Source organism: Lampetra planeri, unplaced genomic scaffold (genome assembly GCF_965212315.1).
Source record: "Lampetra planeri unplaced genomic scaffold, kcLamPlan1.2.h2 scaffold_1826, whole genome shotgun sequence".
In the NCBI taxonomy this organism is placed as follows: domain Eukaryota; kingdom Metazoa; phylum Chordata; class Hyperoartia; order Petromyzontiformes; family Petromyzontidae; genus Lampetra; species Lampetra planeri.
Window position 1 is genome coordinate 8,819 of NW_027614569.1, and position 16,111 is coordinate 24,929.

Below are 16,111 nucleotides of genomic sequence, written 5' to 3' on the forward strand. Positions count from 1 at the left end.
ATGAACGACAAATGTGTTTAGGTTTCCTTCATGCACATAATTTTATGACAGTCATTGTCTACCAGACTGGGTCTATCTGTAACACCTTACTGAAACTAATGTAGATTACTGCAACAGTTTTGGGAACGTTATTTTCCCAAACCTGAAATTATTTGTCATCTTGATGGGATGATTAGAATTTCTTATTGGATTTGGATTCAAATTGCGTTGTAATATGACAAAAAATAAAATTGACTGTCCTCTAACATTCAGAAGTATGCAATTCAAATCACAACTCAAACAAAAGCATCCAATTATGTGTGGAATGCTTCCTCTATAACGTTTTCTGTTCATGGAGGTAGATACATCCTCATTTTAGCCAATTGTACCTTTTTTTTTAAAGATTGGGTTATTACAACTAAATCCTGGGTTATCTTTTGTTCCAGCACTTAATATTGTTTACCAAAGAAATGGTGATGGAGAAGCCAAGTCCCCTGCTTGTAGGGCGGGAGTTTGTGAGGCAGTATTACACACTCTTAAACAAGGCACCAGATTTCCTGCACAGGTAAATAATGAAATGGCTCTAATCGAAACAAAATTTGATGGTAGCATTATTCATTTAACTGTTCTGTTGTGTCATCAGGTTTTATGGAAGGAATTCTTCCTATGTCCATGGAGGTCTTGACCCAAATGGCAAGCTGGCGGAAGCGGTGTACGGGCAAGCGGTAGGTTAAAAGTAAAGGAGAAATCACTCTGGAAATGTGGGATAGTAGGTTATTAGAAGATTAATGACACATTTCCCCATTCGCAGCCATTGTTTTGAGTTTCACACATTTCCACACAGATTTTAGCCAGAGATGACTTTTAGATCAAGAGTTTTAACAGATTTATTTTTATATTTGGGTCTGTCTGGAATTATCTTCTAATGTTTGCAAGCATTTTACATAGTTAAACTTTGTCTTAATTCTGTACGATCTATTTAATTTACACAGTATGTACGTTGGTAACAATTTACCAACAATGTTACTATTAATATGCCAGAAACATAAAAAAATGCATTTTTTTTACTATGTTCACCAACAGGATAGCTTGTTTTGTTGTATTTATTGTGCATATTTCATTTTTTATTTGATTTTTTGGGTTTTTTCTGTCTCTCTGCATTGGATCTCATAGGAAATCCACAAGAAGGTCATGTCTCTGCAGTTCAGTGAATGCCACACAAAGATCAGGCATGTTGACGCCCATGCCACACTCAGTGATGGTGTGGTGGTGCAAGTCCTTGGAGAACTGTCCAACAGTGGCCAGCCCATGAGGAAGTTTATGCAAACCTTTGTGCTTGCTCCCGAGGTGAGGACCCCTTTTGGACACTTCATCAGGTTTTACAGTCAGTGAGTAAAAACACATGGCAATCAGGAAGTTGTTCATTTTAATGTGGTCAGCTATGGGCACATGCAACTTTATTTCTCTTTGTATGACAGTTTTCCTCTTTTTTGTCTTCTTCAAGGGTTCAGTGGCAAACAAGTTCTATGTCCATAATGACATCTTCCGTTATGAGGATGAAGTTTTTGGAGACTCGGAGGCTGAACTGGACGAGGGTAGGATGTTCACAAATATACCATTAATCACTTGATTGTTTTATGGCTTATGTTTATGGTTGTATGTAGACATGCTCATACAACGAAGTTGTATTTAATTTCTGTGATTCAGAATCAGAGGAAGAAGTTGAAGAGGAGCCCGAGGAGAGGCAGCCATCACCTGAGCCACTTCAAGAAAGCCCCAACAGCACCACCTACTATGAACCTCACCCTGTCACGTATGTTTAAAAACTCGCTGCCTCAAATGTCCATTTCAATTTCCAACATGCCTTATTTGAGGAAGTGAATGCTTGCTAATTTGCCTTCTGCAGTAATGGAGTTGAGGAGCCCATGGAGGAGCCAGCTCCAGACCCTGAACCAGAGCCTGAACCAGAGCCTAAAGTAGAAGAGGTAAAGCCTGAGGGCGATGAGAAGGTTCTGGAAGAAATGGAGGAAAAAGCTCCTTCTCCAGTCCCTGTGGACTCCCCGCCGAATACACAGGAGCCTCCCAAGGTGAGAGCTAATGTACACGTTTGATTTATCTTTGTGTATATCTTCACCAGCAATACTTGCACTTGTTTTACTAAATAAACCATTTGCCATCAACATATGCTTTTAAAGATTGTTGACTGATGCATTGCATAGTAATATTATAGTGTGATCCTGAAATAAAAATAAAAAGATTGTATCCTTTCAGACTTTCTCCTGGGCCTCGGTGACCAGTAAAAATCTGCCTCCGACCGGCACAGTCACCTCCTCTGGAATCCCACCTCATGTTGTTAAAGCACCAAGCTCACAGGTACCTAAGCCATTTGTGGAATGTCATTTTAAAAAATCCCAGTAAAATGAACTGTTACTAACCAGTGCTCAAGCTTCTTCAATTTGTTGAAGAATTTGGAGTATATGTTTGAATCTGCAATACATCACTGGGTGTTTTATAACTCTCCTGACACACGCGCACAGAGAGCTCGAACAGGCTGACTGTAGCTGATCCTCTTGATCCATGATGAAAGGGACGTGTGGTTCATTTAATCTTACTGTTTGTGTCACTTCCACCATGCAGCCCAGAGCTGATGTCAAGCCTGAGACACAGGCGGCACCTCTCCGACCCCGAGACCAACGCACACGTGACAGACCTGTGTACACTCCACGGGGTCCCAGACCTGGTACTGCCACCTTTGTTATTCTCCACTAAATCAGTTTTAAGAGTTCGATTGTAAAATATTATTCTTAAACCCAGCATGTCTCTGTCACCAATAGATGGTGTTCCATCTTCCGAGTCTCAAATGGGAAAGCCGCACCTGAGTTTTGTTAACAAAGGTAAATGAGACATTTTATTTTTTCGCACAATCTAAGTTTTACTTTGTCAAGAATTCAGATGTGTTAGGTTTTGTCACAAAGTTAGCTTGTTAGCTGACCTGTTTTTTCTCCCTACTGTTTGCAGGTGGAAGGGGGGAATCTGAATCTGGTGAAGTGGACAGCAGGCGGATTGTTCGTTACCCAGATAGCCACCAACTTTTTGTTGGTAACCTCCCACATGACATTGATGAGAGCGAGCTCAAAGACTTCTTCATGAGTACGTTTGATCAAAAATGAAGGTGTTTGAAATGATTTGCTAGCGTGACACAAGTATCATGACATGTCTTTTCCATATTGCAGCGTATGGAAATGTTGTTGAGCTACGGATCAACACCAAGGGAGTTGGTGGAAAGCTTCCTAATTTTGGATTTGTGGTCTTTGATGACGCCGATCCTGTGCAAAGAATCCTGGGGGCCAAGGTAGAAGGGGCATGTATTGACATTTCATTACCCACTTTCATTCACTCGGTGGTGGTTTGGTGATACCATTCTGTAGTCGGCTCAACACTTAATTTGACAAATGGGCTAAAACCCTTTTCTACTATAATATGTATGTTTGCTTTTTTATTTTCATGAACACGCAGCTTGTAAAGACCATTATCCAAGGCATTCAGTGGTCGGGGCACACATAGTGTTTGGTTCCCAACAAATGTGTGCACACCAGCGAATGATGTGGGTTGTGAACTTGATGGTGGAAATATTATGCCGCGTTTTCTCCCGTTGTGACCTTGCCTTTCTCCCTGCAGCCCATCATGTTCCGAGGTGAAGTGCGCCTTAATGTGGAAGAGAAGAAGACGAGGGCGGTGCGTGAACGAGAGACCCGCGGAGGAGGAGATGAACGGCGGGACATGAGGCGCAACGACCGAGGCCCTGGAGGTTCACGAGGCGTCATGGGCAGTGGATTGATGCGTGAACGTGATGGGAGGGGACCGCCGCCTCGAGGTGGCATGGCTCCTAAGCCTGGCATGGGCTCTGGAAGAGGCTCTGGTGGTCAAGGAGAAAATCGCTTCGCAACCCAGCGCCGCTGAGAAGAGCACCACCTGCAGTGTTGAAGTAGTACCGTGTTCTTCATCTTCAACCTCTCTCGTTAACGAAAAGAAATTTCCATGTATAAACGTATATATTTGTTTGAGGTTCTTTTGTTTTATTTTTTTTTTGTTACCTCTTTACTTTGGAATGTGACACAGCCTGTCAACCATTTGCTTGTGAAATAGACAAAACAAATAAGCAAAGCAAAAATATTCCGCTTATTAGTTGTGAGCTGAGGATCCTTTTTTGGTATCTCAAGAATTCACAAACTTTAATTCGTAAATTTGTGGAAAAAGGCAAACCAACCAGGAGCAATCTGCCACATTAGGAGGGACTGATAAAGACTTGTAACTACGATAACACAGCCCATCATTTCGAAAAGAGATTATATGCCTTGATGTAACTGGGGCGCTGCTTCACGAATTCCTCTATTGCACATTTTATATGGTAGTTTTCTGCCCGTTACTTTTGGAAAAGAGTGAGATGCAAAATTAGTGCAGTTCCAGGGGAAAGGCCTGCCTTTTACTTTTTTTCCTTCTTTGAGAGACCACTGCTTCGAAATTGCATAATGCACTCATCAATATGCACTAATGGGTACTTTGGTCGTGTTACATTGACATCTACGCTTGGAATGCAGCTGGAGAGACCTGTTTGTCTCAAATCGATACGACTTACGGGGCAGGCCTCGCTCACAGCTTGTGTGCTGTGACCAATGAACTTTTCACACTTTTGACCCAAAACTACACTTCGATTACTGCTGGATGGACAAGAGGACAAGCAAATCTACAATATATATTTTTTTCTCATTTATAAATAATAAAAAAAAGCTAAAATCCTGGACATTCACCAAAAGAGTGGAGGGACGAAGGACAAACAAGACAGCTGAATTGAAGAGTGGTGGTAGTGCTGGTGGCTCGCTGATTTCTTTTGGTTTCACAGTTGGGTTTTCCTTCATGTGTTTTTCCTGCCAGCTAGACCGTAAAACTGGGATGGACGATACCTCCTGCCCACTTCCTCCCTCCCTGTCTTAAGTGTGGAGTAATATAGTAAATGTACAGCAACAACAAAAAAATCATAGTTTTTGTATAATTTGTTTTCTGTGTAAACTTTTCATTTCTCTCGACTTGATAAAAGCATGACGGTGCCTTCTATTTCACCTTTTCCAGTCTTACTAAAGTGTTGCGGTTTGGGGCTGATAGCCTCCTCATATAGAGCTGCTTATTTTGAACTATTTTCCACTGGGAGTAGATTTAAAAAGTTGCAGTATTCACGAGATAAAATTTGTTTGGTGCATATTTGATCTTTTTATTCCATACTGTTTTACTACCTAAGATGATCTGCTGTGAGTTTTGTACATTGGTTTCATATTGTCTCCGTTTTGGGTTTTGTGGGGACAATAGGTGCCTCAAACTCTGTTTAACTAGTAGGTGCACATGAAGAACTACCCCCCCCCCCTCCCCAAGAAAAGGTACAGTAAAAGACGGTGACAGTGAAATGTTTTGTCCTTTGTCACAAATTATAGCTTCACACAAGCATCATTTCATTTTAGAGAGACGATTTGTTTGATGTGATTCAGACACTGTTGATCCTCACTTTTTGGACTGACCATAGTTTTTGGAACTCATGGCAGTGCTCGGGTTAATTCCTGGACTTTTTTTCAGAAACAATTTTGTAATCTGTGGGTGGGCTGGCCATCAGACTAGCAAATATTTGTGCTCACTTTTCTAGCTGTCGATGCATTTGTATTTTCATACGCTGACTATTCATTGTGCTTTATACTCATTTATTTTTACATTAGTGTGAATGCAAAACCGGCAGGCTCCTTGTCCACTACTGTCTTTTCTTTTTACCACTTGGTAGGGAGGGAAGATCATGGTTTCAGCTGGAAAGGAAAACATGACAAACAGATGTTTTGTTTTTATTATGATTATTTTGTTATCTTGCACTGAAAAGGGGGAAGTGAAATTGATGTAGCATTTTCTGGACAAATATGCTGAAGAGGTCTTTCTTCTCTGGTGGTATTGCACTATTTCCAACGTTTCTGGGACAATCTGTCAGTTTGAAAACAGCCTCTTCAAATTTCTCATCTGGCAATGATGGAAGAAACGCTTCCGATATGTGTTCTCACAGGCGTGACATACCGAATGTCATTTTCCCTCTAACAGCTGCGCTCTCTTGTAGCTGCATTGAAGTAGATCCTCATGTGAGAAATAGTGAATTTGTTCTTAGTTTTAATTATAAGAAAAGTTTTTTCAAAAGGATAGTTAGGACAGGGGACATGTTCCTGTATGTTTGTCAGGTCATTCTTTAACACAAGCACTTGACTGGTGTCATCCTATATGTCCAAGAAGAGCCATGTGCCGTCAGACCAATCTGTGCTTTTCATGGTGGAAAAAATGAGTGTCTACATTTGTAGTTGGGTCGTTCTTTTCCACTGCAGTGTTCAGTGACCCATCCCTGTTCGAACTCGGATCCTCAAAAGCAGACAAAAATCTGTAAATTAATGTCTCTGTGGTTGAATATGCGGTAGAGCGGATCCTAGTCGTGAATCATTCCAGTCTTTTCATGAACGGAAAGAGAAGTACCCTTTGGGCTTCAGCAAGTGTATTAAACAGTTGGCTGCCATCTTGATTTACTGTGTTTACCCTTGTTAGTACAAAACCATTGCAGGTGAAGAATGTTTTTTTTTTTCTTGGTTGTTTTTTTAGTTCAGAGTTATCTTTTGTTGTTTTCCTTTCCATTTTGAATGTGTTGGACTTAACATACAATAAACTACTGATATCAGCACCACTCATATCATTTGTCATGTTTACAACTGATTATGTAACGTTTATATATGTGCCAGCATTTGAAATTACTCACTGGTGTTCGGCTTCTGTGTCATTGAGGAAAACAGGTTCATGGTTCGAGGCTGCAAGTTGCGCTCTCATCTATTTTTTTATTTTGTGAGCTTTGTGCATCAGGTAATCATATCTAAAAACTAGCTCAGAAGCTGTGTGAATTTTATCAGCTTTTTTATTTGTGGTGCAAGTTCAGAATGAACCTCTCCGCTGACATTTTTTTGCGGAAGGGATCCCCCCAGTAGTTTGCAGATTGGCTGGTGTATGTCAACAACCACAGTGGGACTTGGACGAAAGGCAGTTGGATTGAAATCTTGAACAATGTGAGGATCACAAACTAAACTATAAAAAATACAGGTCAATTATTTTTAGCAGGTTTCCATTTATTCAGGATCACTAAGACGAGTCACTTTCACAGCTGAGGACCTGTTTGGTTTGAAAAAACAGTTTTGCACAGTTTCAAATGTCGTGGTTGAAGGATGAACAAGCTGCACCAAACCTAACCACCTCACATAACCATATACACCAACTCAAGGGTTTGGATGTTTCAGCACATTTTTGGGCTTAGTTATTTCAAATATCCGTTGGTCATGGGGTTGTTTGTTTAGACAGAAATATTTTACCTGGACTGCACTATATGTTCTTTTTTTACTAGTAACTCAGCACAGTATTTGTGGAGGAATGAGACAACATTCTTAATCCATATTACGTAAAGAAGACTGTGGAAACTTTGAGCACTGACACATGTTGTCCGTTGCTAACCTGTGATATGTTTTTGTACAGGATATTAAATCACAATTATTAATATTTTCTATTATATATACACACACACACACACACACACACACACACACACACACACACACACACACATATATATATATATATAATTGTATTTATTTTGACTGTTGTTTGCATTAAATTGAGTAATTTTGTGTTGACTTGCCCTTTAAATAACTGGCTCCATTTGATCAGCCACGTATCGCCACGTCTGCGCGCATGCTCAGTGCCCTAATATTTGTGGAGTTCCGGGGTCGGTCAGTCAGTGTACACAGTGTAAAAAAAACACAATTGTGTGCACTTTTCGCCACATCTTTTACAGACCTACGCAGAGGAGGGTTCTGTAGGTTTCTTCGGAAGTGGGACACTTTGACTGCGGCACCGAGAGGACGTCTGTAAAGATGAACTTCTTCCGTGGAGTGATGGGCGGGCAGGCAGCTGGGCCGCAGCCGTCCGGAGCAGAGACGGTAGGAAACTAGACCGGTTAGCCGCGGCTAGCTAACATGTCCGCCACTGGGTGTCCGGAGACCAAACAGACGTCATTACACCATAATTGTTTCTCCAATTTGAATGTTGATTTACCTCCCTCTAATAACAAGCTAAATTCAAAGATAACAGGACTTTCGTGATGAATGCCAATAAGCTAATTTAGCCAATCTGTCAGTTAGCTCGTCTTTGCTAGTTAGCTGTCATCACTGGAAAACGTCAGTGTCAGCTGCCAGTCAACGTCTAAAAATATGTTTCAGTTTCCAGCAAACTGCATGGATGAAATTAAATTTAATATTTCTAGCTGTTGTTTTTGTTACTGCCATGAACCTAAAAAAAAGATCAGTGTCTGTTTTCCATATTGAAGATTGAATGAAAATGTGATGAACCGGTTATTGCACCCATACAGTTTGCTTGTTTTGTCCCAAGAATATTTAATCCATACTGATATGCAAGAAAGGTTAATAACACATCAGCATCTTAGTGTGACTGGTTGCTGGTCCTGCAGAAAGAGTTTTGTCACATAATCAGATCTTTGTAAACATTCTTGGGTTGCATAGAAAAAACATAGGAATTTGCAAGTACAGAATGATGGAGAAACTTGATGGTCCTTCCTTGGGATATGTAGGCTGTATTAAACATGTTATGTGGCAGTAGATGAGGTTAATTTATTGCAGAAATTTAAGTAATTACCCTTATGTTGACAGATCCAAAAATTGTGTGACCGAGTTGCTTCCTCTACACTCCTTGAGGATCGTAGAGATGCTGTTCGGGCTCTGAAGTCGCTCTCAAAGGTAAAGTAGATGTGAGATTTTTCCGTTTTAGCAGGCGTGAGATGGGAAGAGATTTGTTTCAAGTTACAATATTTTTCCTTTCTGCAAGCTATCACAGATGTTGCATTAACAATGAAGATCTAGGTTGGGGAATGGCAACTTCATAAATATGAATTTATCATAGTGATAGACCTGTAATAGTTCCTTAATGGACAGGTTTGTTGCTGGCTATCCTGCCATTAATAATGAATTTATAAAGCATGAAAAGGGGTTATAGAAGGCAAGGCAATGCAGGGTCAGTGTACCACGGATATCTTCGTAGCCTTCCTGTGTATCATAAGAAAATACAAAGCTAGTAATGTTTCTGGCACAGAGCATAAGATAATTATTGTCTTTTGATAGAAATATCGCATGGAAGTTGGCACACAGGCGATGGAACACCTGATTAACATACTGCAAACTGACAGGTATGTTGAAGTAAAGACATTTGATGTTTCACACCAGAAAGAGCATAGATATAAATGATACCAGGAATGATGGCTGAATTTCATTTCGCTTCTTCTGTTTTTTATTATAAATCAAACAGGTCTGACTCTGAAATCCTTGGTTATGCTTTGGACACACTGTACAATCTCATCAGCAACGATGAGGAGGAAGAACAAGGTATGAAACACCAACTGTCATTATAAACCATGAAATTCACCAGGAAGGGTCTATGACTTGCTAAAACAGCTTAAAGCATGTCAAATCTTCAATATACTGTAAGAGGTCTCGAACATCTGTGCCAAATTGTGTTTGCATGTGTCCATTAGTTACATTTACGTCAAATGAACACCACTTAATTAGCATTTCCCTCTTCTATACGAGAATGATGTCTGTTTTATATAAAGATTCTTTTGTCTCTCTTCTCTTTCATGTTTTAACCCTGCAGATGAATCAGAAGGTAAAATATTTTGACTGTGCATGATGCTGCCATCCCCGTAACCACCAGCGGGACTCACAAATAATAGTTATTGTGATGTTGGGAGCTTTCCTCGTGGTTTGAAGTAGTCAGATGTGAAGCACAGTGATATATTACAGGCTCTGCATGTTCTTGCTTTAGCTGAATGTACAGTTCCTTAAGTTGGTTGAATATGAGCCTCTGAGTGAGGATTGCCCTCACAGTTAACCTCCATCTCCGTGTCAGGGTGGCGTAAGAATGTGTATGCCTGGTCAGTACTGAATCCAACCTACACATGTAGTTGTAGTATTCAACTAACCACTAAAAATCACCTGGCACCTGAAAACTGATGGGAAGATGGTGTCTGACCGGGTGATATCTGGAGTGCTTCACTAAGATCACACCATGCTTGAGCTTCTATGTCTCTCGGCTGTCATTTCTCATGTCCATTTTGCTTCCCTGAAATCTTATTTTACACATGTGTAATCAAATAGTCTTGATAGTCTTGTCTGAGTGTGTTATGTTGGTCTGTCAACGAAGCGCATCGCATTACTCGTCCATCAGTGTGGACAAGCAGTTATTCAAATGCCAGACGAACATTAGCCTGTGATATTAATACAATGTGTGACCCACTTCTATACATTCACACAACATAAATAAAATAATGTTTTGGCTGTAACCTTTCACTCCATTGTCCCCGGCTTTGGTTTCACTTATTTTTTTTTAACACACCAGAGTTCTTTCAGGATGTGTTGTTCAGTTGGTCTTGTTTGCTCCCGCTTGACCTTGCAGCACAGTTCAGCTAACTATCTAGTCTTTCAGTGACTGCATCGATAGTTTACAGATACTTCGCATTTATTCGGCAGTTTTTATCAAGGGTTAGCTTCAAAAGTGGTTTCAACCATTCTGCGGAACAAGGGACTGAACATAAAGCTGCTGGATCAAACTGAAATAATGAGCTGAAAGGCAATTACTTAAAGTAAAACTGGTCATAATACAGTTAGACAATCCATTTGTGAAGGTTTGTTTATTTTAAATGTCCCCAAAGCGGAACCTGTGCAGCAACGATTGTCAACATAACTTTGTACCAGAAGTAAGTGAGATGTTTGTTGTGAGCTGGTGTAGCCGACCATTGAATTTATGGCAAGATTTCCACTGTAGATGTCTTGTTAGCGAGATTTTCTTTTCTTTATTGAACAGAAAAAGGTATTGGAATTGTACTAACGTAGTATTTAATTAGCTGTTTGTGATTGCCGCAGTGTTTATAATGAGGTTGTAACACTAAAGCTCATCATGCATTGAACATGTGCGTGTGTCATGGTAACCCTCACATGTGCGTATAGAAAGGGATTATTCATTAGGATCACTCTTTGCATGTGCAATGACTGGATGAATTCACTCTTATTGTTAGTTGTTATCAGGAACAGGAAATCATCACACATAGCTTCTTCTGGTTCCCCACTGGAGTATTAATGAGAAAACTGAATTAAATATTTTCATGCCAAAAGTCTCTATTATTTATGTGTGGACCTCCCTCTCACAGATGAGAACACCCAGAAGCAGGCCGATGACTTAGGGGCCCAGTTTACAGACGCTTTCATCCAGGACCCGGAACACGTCACGCTGCTTCTCACCCTGCTTGAGGTACTGTTCCAGCCCCAGTGCTGGCAGCTCTGTCATATTTGTTCAGAACAACACCTTGAGCTGTGTGAATGGTATTTGTAGGAGTTTGACTTCCATGTACGTTGGCCCGGGGTGAAGTTGTTGACTGCACTCCTGAAGAACCAGGGTGTCCAGGTGCAGGGGATCATCCTGGTCAGTCCCCATGGGTGAGTCTCTCTCTAACACAATTTTAGAATGGTTGATGTCCAGCTCAAAGGTTTTATGTCTGTTCTACGGTTCTTGTAGTTGTAGCTTTTTCCTTCAACACTTTGCCGTCTCTGCCTGCAGGCGTTTCCAGATTGATGGACCTGTTGGCAGATTCCAGAGAAGTAATCCGCAATGATGTGAGTACCTTCTAAAAAGTATATATACTTATATTTTTCACAAGCCAAAATGGTAATTTAATTTCTATTACGTTGGCAACCAGCTGTTGAGTTCACCCGTTTATCTGTTTCCATCCAACAGGGCTTACTGTTGCTCCAACAACTGACTAAAAGCAACGCTGCCATTCAGAAAATTGTGGCATTTGAAAACCGCATTTGAGCGTCTTCTTGATATCATCACAGAAGAGGGCAGTAGTGATGGAGGTGAGATCTTAGAAGTCTTCTAATTCGTGCAGCCAGAATGCATACTAGCGTTTGTCCTCTTCAGGTATTGTGGTGGAGGGACTGTTTGCTGCTGCTGCTCAACCTGCTGAAGAACAACAGCTCCAACCAGAATTTCTTCAAAGAGGGCTCCTACATCCAGAGAATGAAGCCGTGGTTTGAGGTTGGGGACGATAACTCTGGCTGGTCCGCACAGAAAGTTACCAACCCTCCATTTGATGCTTCAGGTAACATGCGTTCATCAGGTCGGCCCAGTGTTGTGTTTACAAGATCACATGATATATTGTTTGTGACTTCAGCTGGTGCGAGTAATGGTGTCTCCAGTGAACTCCCCTGGAGCTTCAGCCAGCTGTCAGAAGTCCATGTACCAGTGTGGTCTGCTGCAGCAGCTGTGTACCATCCTCATGGCGACCGGAGTTCCATGCTGACATCCTCACTGAGGTACTCGCAGTACAGCACAATAGTTTTCTTTCCCAGGCTCATTTGTGTTCAAATAATCGATGTCTGCTTTCTTTCAGACCATTAACACTGTATCAGAGGTTATCAGGGGCCTCACAGGTCAACCAGGACTACTTTGCTTCTGTCAATGCTCCTTCAAACCCTCCGAGGTAAAACACAGCTACTTTACCTAGTAGTTTCACATCCTCTGTCCCTCCACTATGTTTCATTAAAATCATAGGCTTGATGTCAGTCTTGCTGATATGCAAGCAAAGGGCTTATTGTCATTTGTGCATGGTTCGCTATCTTCTCTCCTCCTTTCATCTGTACTTAGACCCGCCATCGTTGTCCTGCTCATGTCCATGGTGAATGAGAGACAGCCGTTTGTGCTTCGCTGCGCGGTCCTCTACTGTTTTCAGTGTTTCCTCTATAAAAACCAGAAGGGACAGGGGGAGATCGTTGCTACACTGCTGCCTTCCACCATCGACGGTCCAGTTTAAATTACAGTAAATTTACAAAGTACCATTGTTTGTTTGGGTTTTTTTTTCAAAGGTCAGTTTGTGCTATTCATATGTGGCATTTCAGCATTGATTGCAGCAATGTTACTAAGTTGCTCTAAAAACCACATCACACGCTTCACAAAATGTACTTTAAAAATGTTGTTAAAGATGGATTTAAGTTATTAACTGGATTCACTTTCAAGTATTGAAACCACGCTGATTAATAACTTAGCCTTCAGTTGGTTGATTGACAGTAGAATTGACATTTTTCCAAAAAGAAACAATCACGTAGGCGTTTCCATTCATGTATAGTATATGTTGAAGTCTCCAACAGTGTTACACCAGTACTTGTTCTGTACTTGTACTTGGTCTGATTCTGATGCCTGTTGTTCCTCAGCTAACTCCATCTCAGCGGGCCAGCTGCTGTGTGGAGGCCTGTTCTCAGCAGACTCCCTGTCCAACTGGTGTGCAGCTGTGGCTTTGGCTCACGCTCTGCAAGACAACCTCACCCAGAAGGAGCAACTGCTGAGGGTTCAACTGGCCACCAGCCTTGGCAAAACCCCCCGTCTCTCTGCTCCAGCAGTGTACCAACATCCTCTCACAGGTAGGCACAGAACACACAGCGCTGCTGGGGGGAGTACATTTTCATTGGTGGGTTTGTGCAGTTTGAAGAACAGGACTGTAGATAAAATGTCCCGTGGTCAGAACAGTTTCACATTATTGCGGTTTTTCAGGGTGATAAGATCATCCGACGGGTAAGTCAAGTGCTTTTGGCACTGTGTGTGTGTGTGTATTTGTGTGTGTTTGTGTTTGGGTTGCACCTTTTTCGCGGCTTGCCATCTCCAGTTTCGTGGATCCATAAGTGAGGGGGATCTTGCTTTCTCATCACCTTATATTCCCCTTTCCTGACCTGCAGCTTATGACCCAGTTCTTCCTCATATGGTGTGACTCTGATGCACACGTTTCTGTGTATCTCAGAGCTCGCAATCAGAGGCAAATGCTGTGTCTGCTACTGGCGTGTTGAAGAGAGTAAGCAGTTATCTGGCTTAAGCTCACGTGCTTTGAGCTCGGGACCTTGGACTGGTTGCTATGCTGATCTTCCTCTCAGCCACAGGAAGTCAGTCGTTTTAATGCTTACACCTACAGCAGAGGTGCCAGGAGATTGTTCATACCGAAAAGTTTGTTTCAATGGTGACACTTCAAACCTCTCTGGTCTTCTTGGGAATTACCCAATTTGCAGTGCGATCTTCCCCATAGGAGGCTGAGGCGTGAACAAAAAAAAACACACCCTGCTAGAGAAAGTCCATGCTGAGCATGGAGTTTGTCTCCTGAGCCCTATAATTTAGATCCTCCTGGGTTTTAAGTCCTGTGGTCTTACTCCAGCGCAGAATACAGTATGGTAGTTTTATGTATTTTGTTTATTCTTCCAACCACCCACACAAACACTTAAAAACTACTAAGTACTTAATAATTTTCCTTTCTTTTTCTTTCTTTTCTTTTTTCCCCCCATTTGTCCCATTTGGAGACTAAATCTGAAAAGGTGATTTTGTACGTTTTTACCCACACCTCCATCACTGAGATGTCCATACTGAATCAGTTGTGGCATCTCGTGTTTGACTGCAGGATCCAGGTCTGCTGTTTGTGAAGCATGTTGAGCAGCCCGCTCATTAGCAGCAAACTGCAGTCGACAGCTTCTCTTCTTCACTGCCCTGTTTTCTTTTACCCAGTCAATATTTTTATATTCTTTCTTTCCAACTCCATGAAAACCTTTCTTTTTTTTTCTTTTTTCTACGAGTTTACCTTCTGTAGTTTTTCATTTTTGTTCTTAATTTAGTTTTCATGGAAATGGCATTTTTTTTCAACTTCACGATTTTATTTTGGTTTTATTTATGTCATTCTTTAAAACCATAGCAAGTTAGCTCGTATTGCTTTGCATGTGCTGATAAGGTGAAAAAGCAAAAATTTACAGATCAGCTAGTTCGTTAATCTGAATGGTATTGAAAGATGATGATTATATTTATATAAGAGGTTTATTTTAGGGTTTGCACATGCTGATCAAGCTAACCTTGTCTGAGTAGTTTAATAATGATCATCTTAACTGGTGTGTTCTGTTAACATACTGTAACCTAACTAACCACTAACGGTTGATGTGATTGACGGGATTCTCTCTGTCAGGGACATCATTCGGTTCAGTGGGTGTGATGTCACCATATGCCATAATGAATTAGCAACTCACTTATCTCTATCAAATCATTCTCATTTCATCACACACACAGCAAATATTTTGTTCCTATTCTGTCAGTTAACAATTGCAACATTTCTAACAATGAAGTGTCCCAGTCTAGACTGAATCTTATTTTCTCTTTATTTTATATTCATTCATGTAGATGGACAGAACCTGCCATTAACAACATTGGGTTCCTAGTACAGCTACACAGTTACTATAATATCATATGTCAAGTGGAATATCAGTTTCACAGTAGTTGTAACTAGTGCTGTCAGTCGATTAAAAAAATTAATCGAATTAATTACAAGATTTTGTAATTAATTAATCGAATTAATCGCATTTTAATGTCATATCTGCTAAAGGTCTCCGGATAAAGAATTTGAATTCTAGGATATTCAAAAATTGTAGTGCAAGTCTAATCAATTGAACACAGTAAGAAGAGAAGATTTGAAATCCAGTTTTTTATTGGTGAACTGTGCTTCATAAATGAAATCCAAAAGTAGGTCAAGTACATCCGCAAACCAGTTAGGCCAGGTGCATTATTCAAGTATGTAAAACAAACACAGCAATACAGTTAAATAAATACAATTCTGAAATTGGCCTGCAATCAGCAGCGACCCACTCTGCAATTGTAATTTGTAAATTTTTCTGTTGTAGATTTGCTCATTCGTTTCCCAAATTCAGCTAGCGTGGGTTGGTGGAGCGAGCTCCCGGTAGCCGCACTCGCAACAGAGGAACTTGCCTGAACATGTTTCACATTTAAATGGTACTTCAGGCTGGAGTTGCTCCGGTGGTAAGAGAACTCCTTCTTGCAAAAACTACAAAACACAGCGTTTTTACTTATCGTCCCGTCTCTGTTCTTTTGGTAAATAAACTTGCCGTTCAGTGGCCTGACTGAAGACACACTTGCGTCATCCTCC

The 16,111-nt window shown here is 40.9% G+C and overlaps 2 protein-coding genes across 3 annotated transcripts; both read left to right on the plus strand.

Annotated features, from left to right (window-relative positions):
- Nucleotides 1–446: 446 nt before the first annotated feature.
- Nucleotides 447–3,939, plus strand: LOC144739985 (ras GTPase-activating protein-binding protein 2-like). Of its 2 annotated transcripts, XM_078622873.1 has the most exons (11): nucleotides 447–544; nucleotides 623–704; nucleotides 1,153–1,326; nucleotides 1,484–1,574; nucleotides 1,687–1,792; nucleotides 1,886–2,066; nucleotides 2,251–2,352; nucleotides 2,617–2,719; nucleotides 2,998–3,129; nucleotides 3,213–3,331; nucleotides 3,658–3,939. In XM_078622873.1, exons 1-11 carry the CDS (start codon nucleotides 450–452, stop codon nucleotides 3,937–3,939), a joined length of 1,467 nt encoding a protein of 488 aa, XP_078478999.1. In that variant the 5' UTR covers nucleotides 447–449. The 2 variants fall into 2 exon arrangements, with proteins under 2 accessions (XP_078478999.1, XP_078478998.1); XM_078622872.1 differs by lacking the exon at nucleotides 2,251–2,352 and having other exon boundaries at nucleotides 450–544.
- Nucleotides 3,940–7,961: 4,022 nt separating this feature from the next.
- On the plus strand, nucleotides 7,962–13,993 carry LOC144739986 (general vesicular transport factor p115-like; the record flags this gene model as incomplete). Its single annotated transcript, XM_078622874.1, is given in 21 exon segments — nucleotides 7,962–8,027; nucleotides 8,754–8,840; nucleotides 9,222–9,286; nucleotides 9,406–9,482; nucleotides 9,751–9,762; nucleotides 11,303–11,403; nucleotides 11,485–11,585; nucleotides 11,708–11,765; nucleotides 11,887–11,955; nucleotides 11,957–12,022; nucleotides 12,073–12,234; nucleotides 12,236–12,253; nucleotides 12,326–12,448; nucleotides 12,450–12,467; nucleotides 12,545–12,577; nucleotides 12,579–12,634; nucleotides 12,799–12,953; nucleotides 13,362–13,519; nucleotides 13,521–13,568; nucleotides 13,699–13,728; nucleotides 13,943–13,993. Coding segments are annotated over 21 exon segments (1,554 nt in total), but the record flags the coding sequence as incomplete, so codon positions are not given.
- Nucleotides 13,994–16,111: the final 2,118 nt, after the last annotated feature.

Bases quoted from the DNA above. Each gene is read 5' to 3' on its own strand.
- LOC144739985 (XM_078622873.1), top strand. From the start codon at position 450: ATGGTGATGGAGAAGCCAAGTCCCCTGCTTGTAGGGCGGGAGTTTGTG. The intron at 705-1,152 runs GTAGGTTAAAAG...TGGATCTCATAG, and splicing joins AAGCGGTGTACGGGCAAGCG to GAAATCCACAAGAAGGTCAT. The intron at 2,353-2,616 runs GTACCTAAGCCA...TCCACCATGCAG, and splicing joins TTAAAGCACCAAGCTCACAG to CCCAGAGCTGATGTCAAGCC.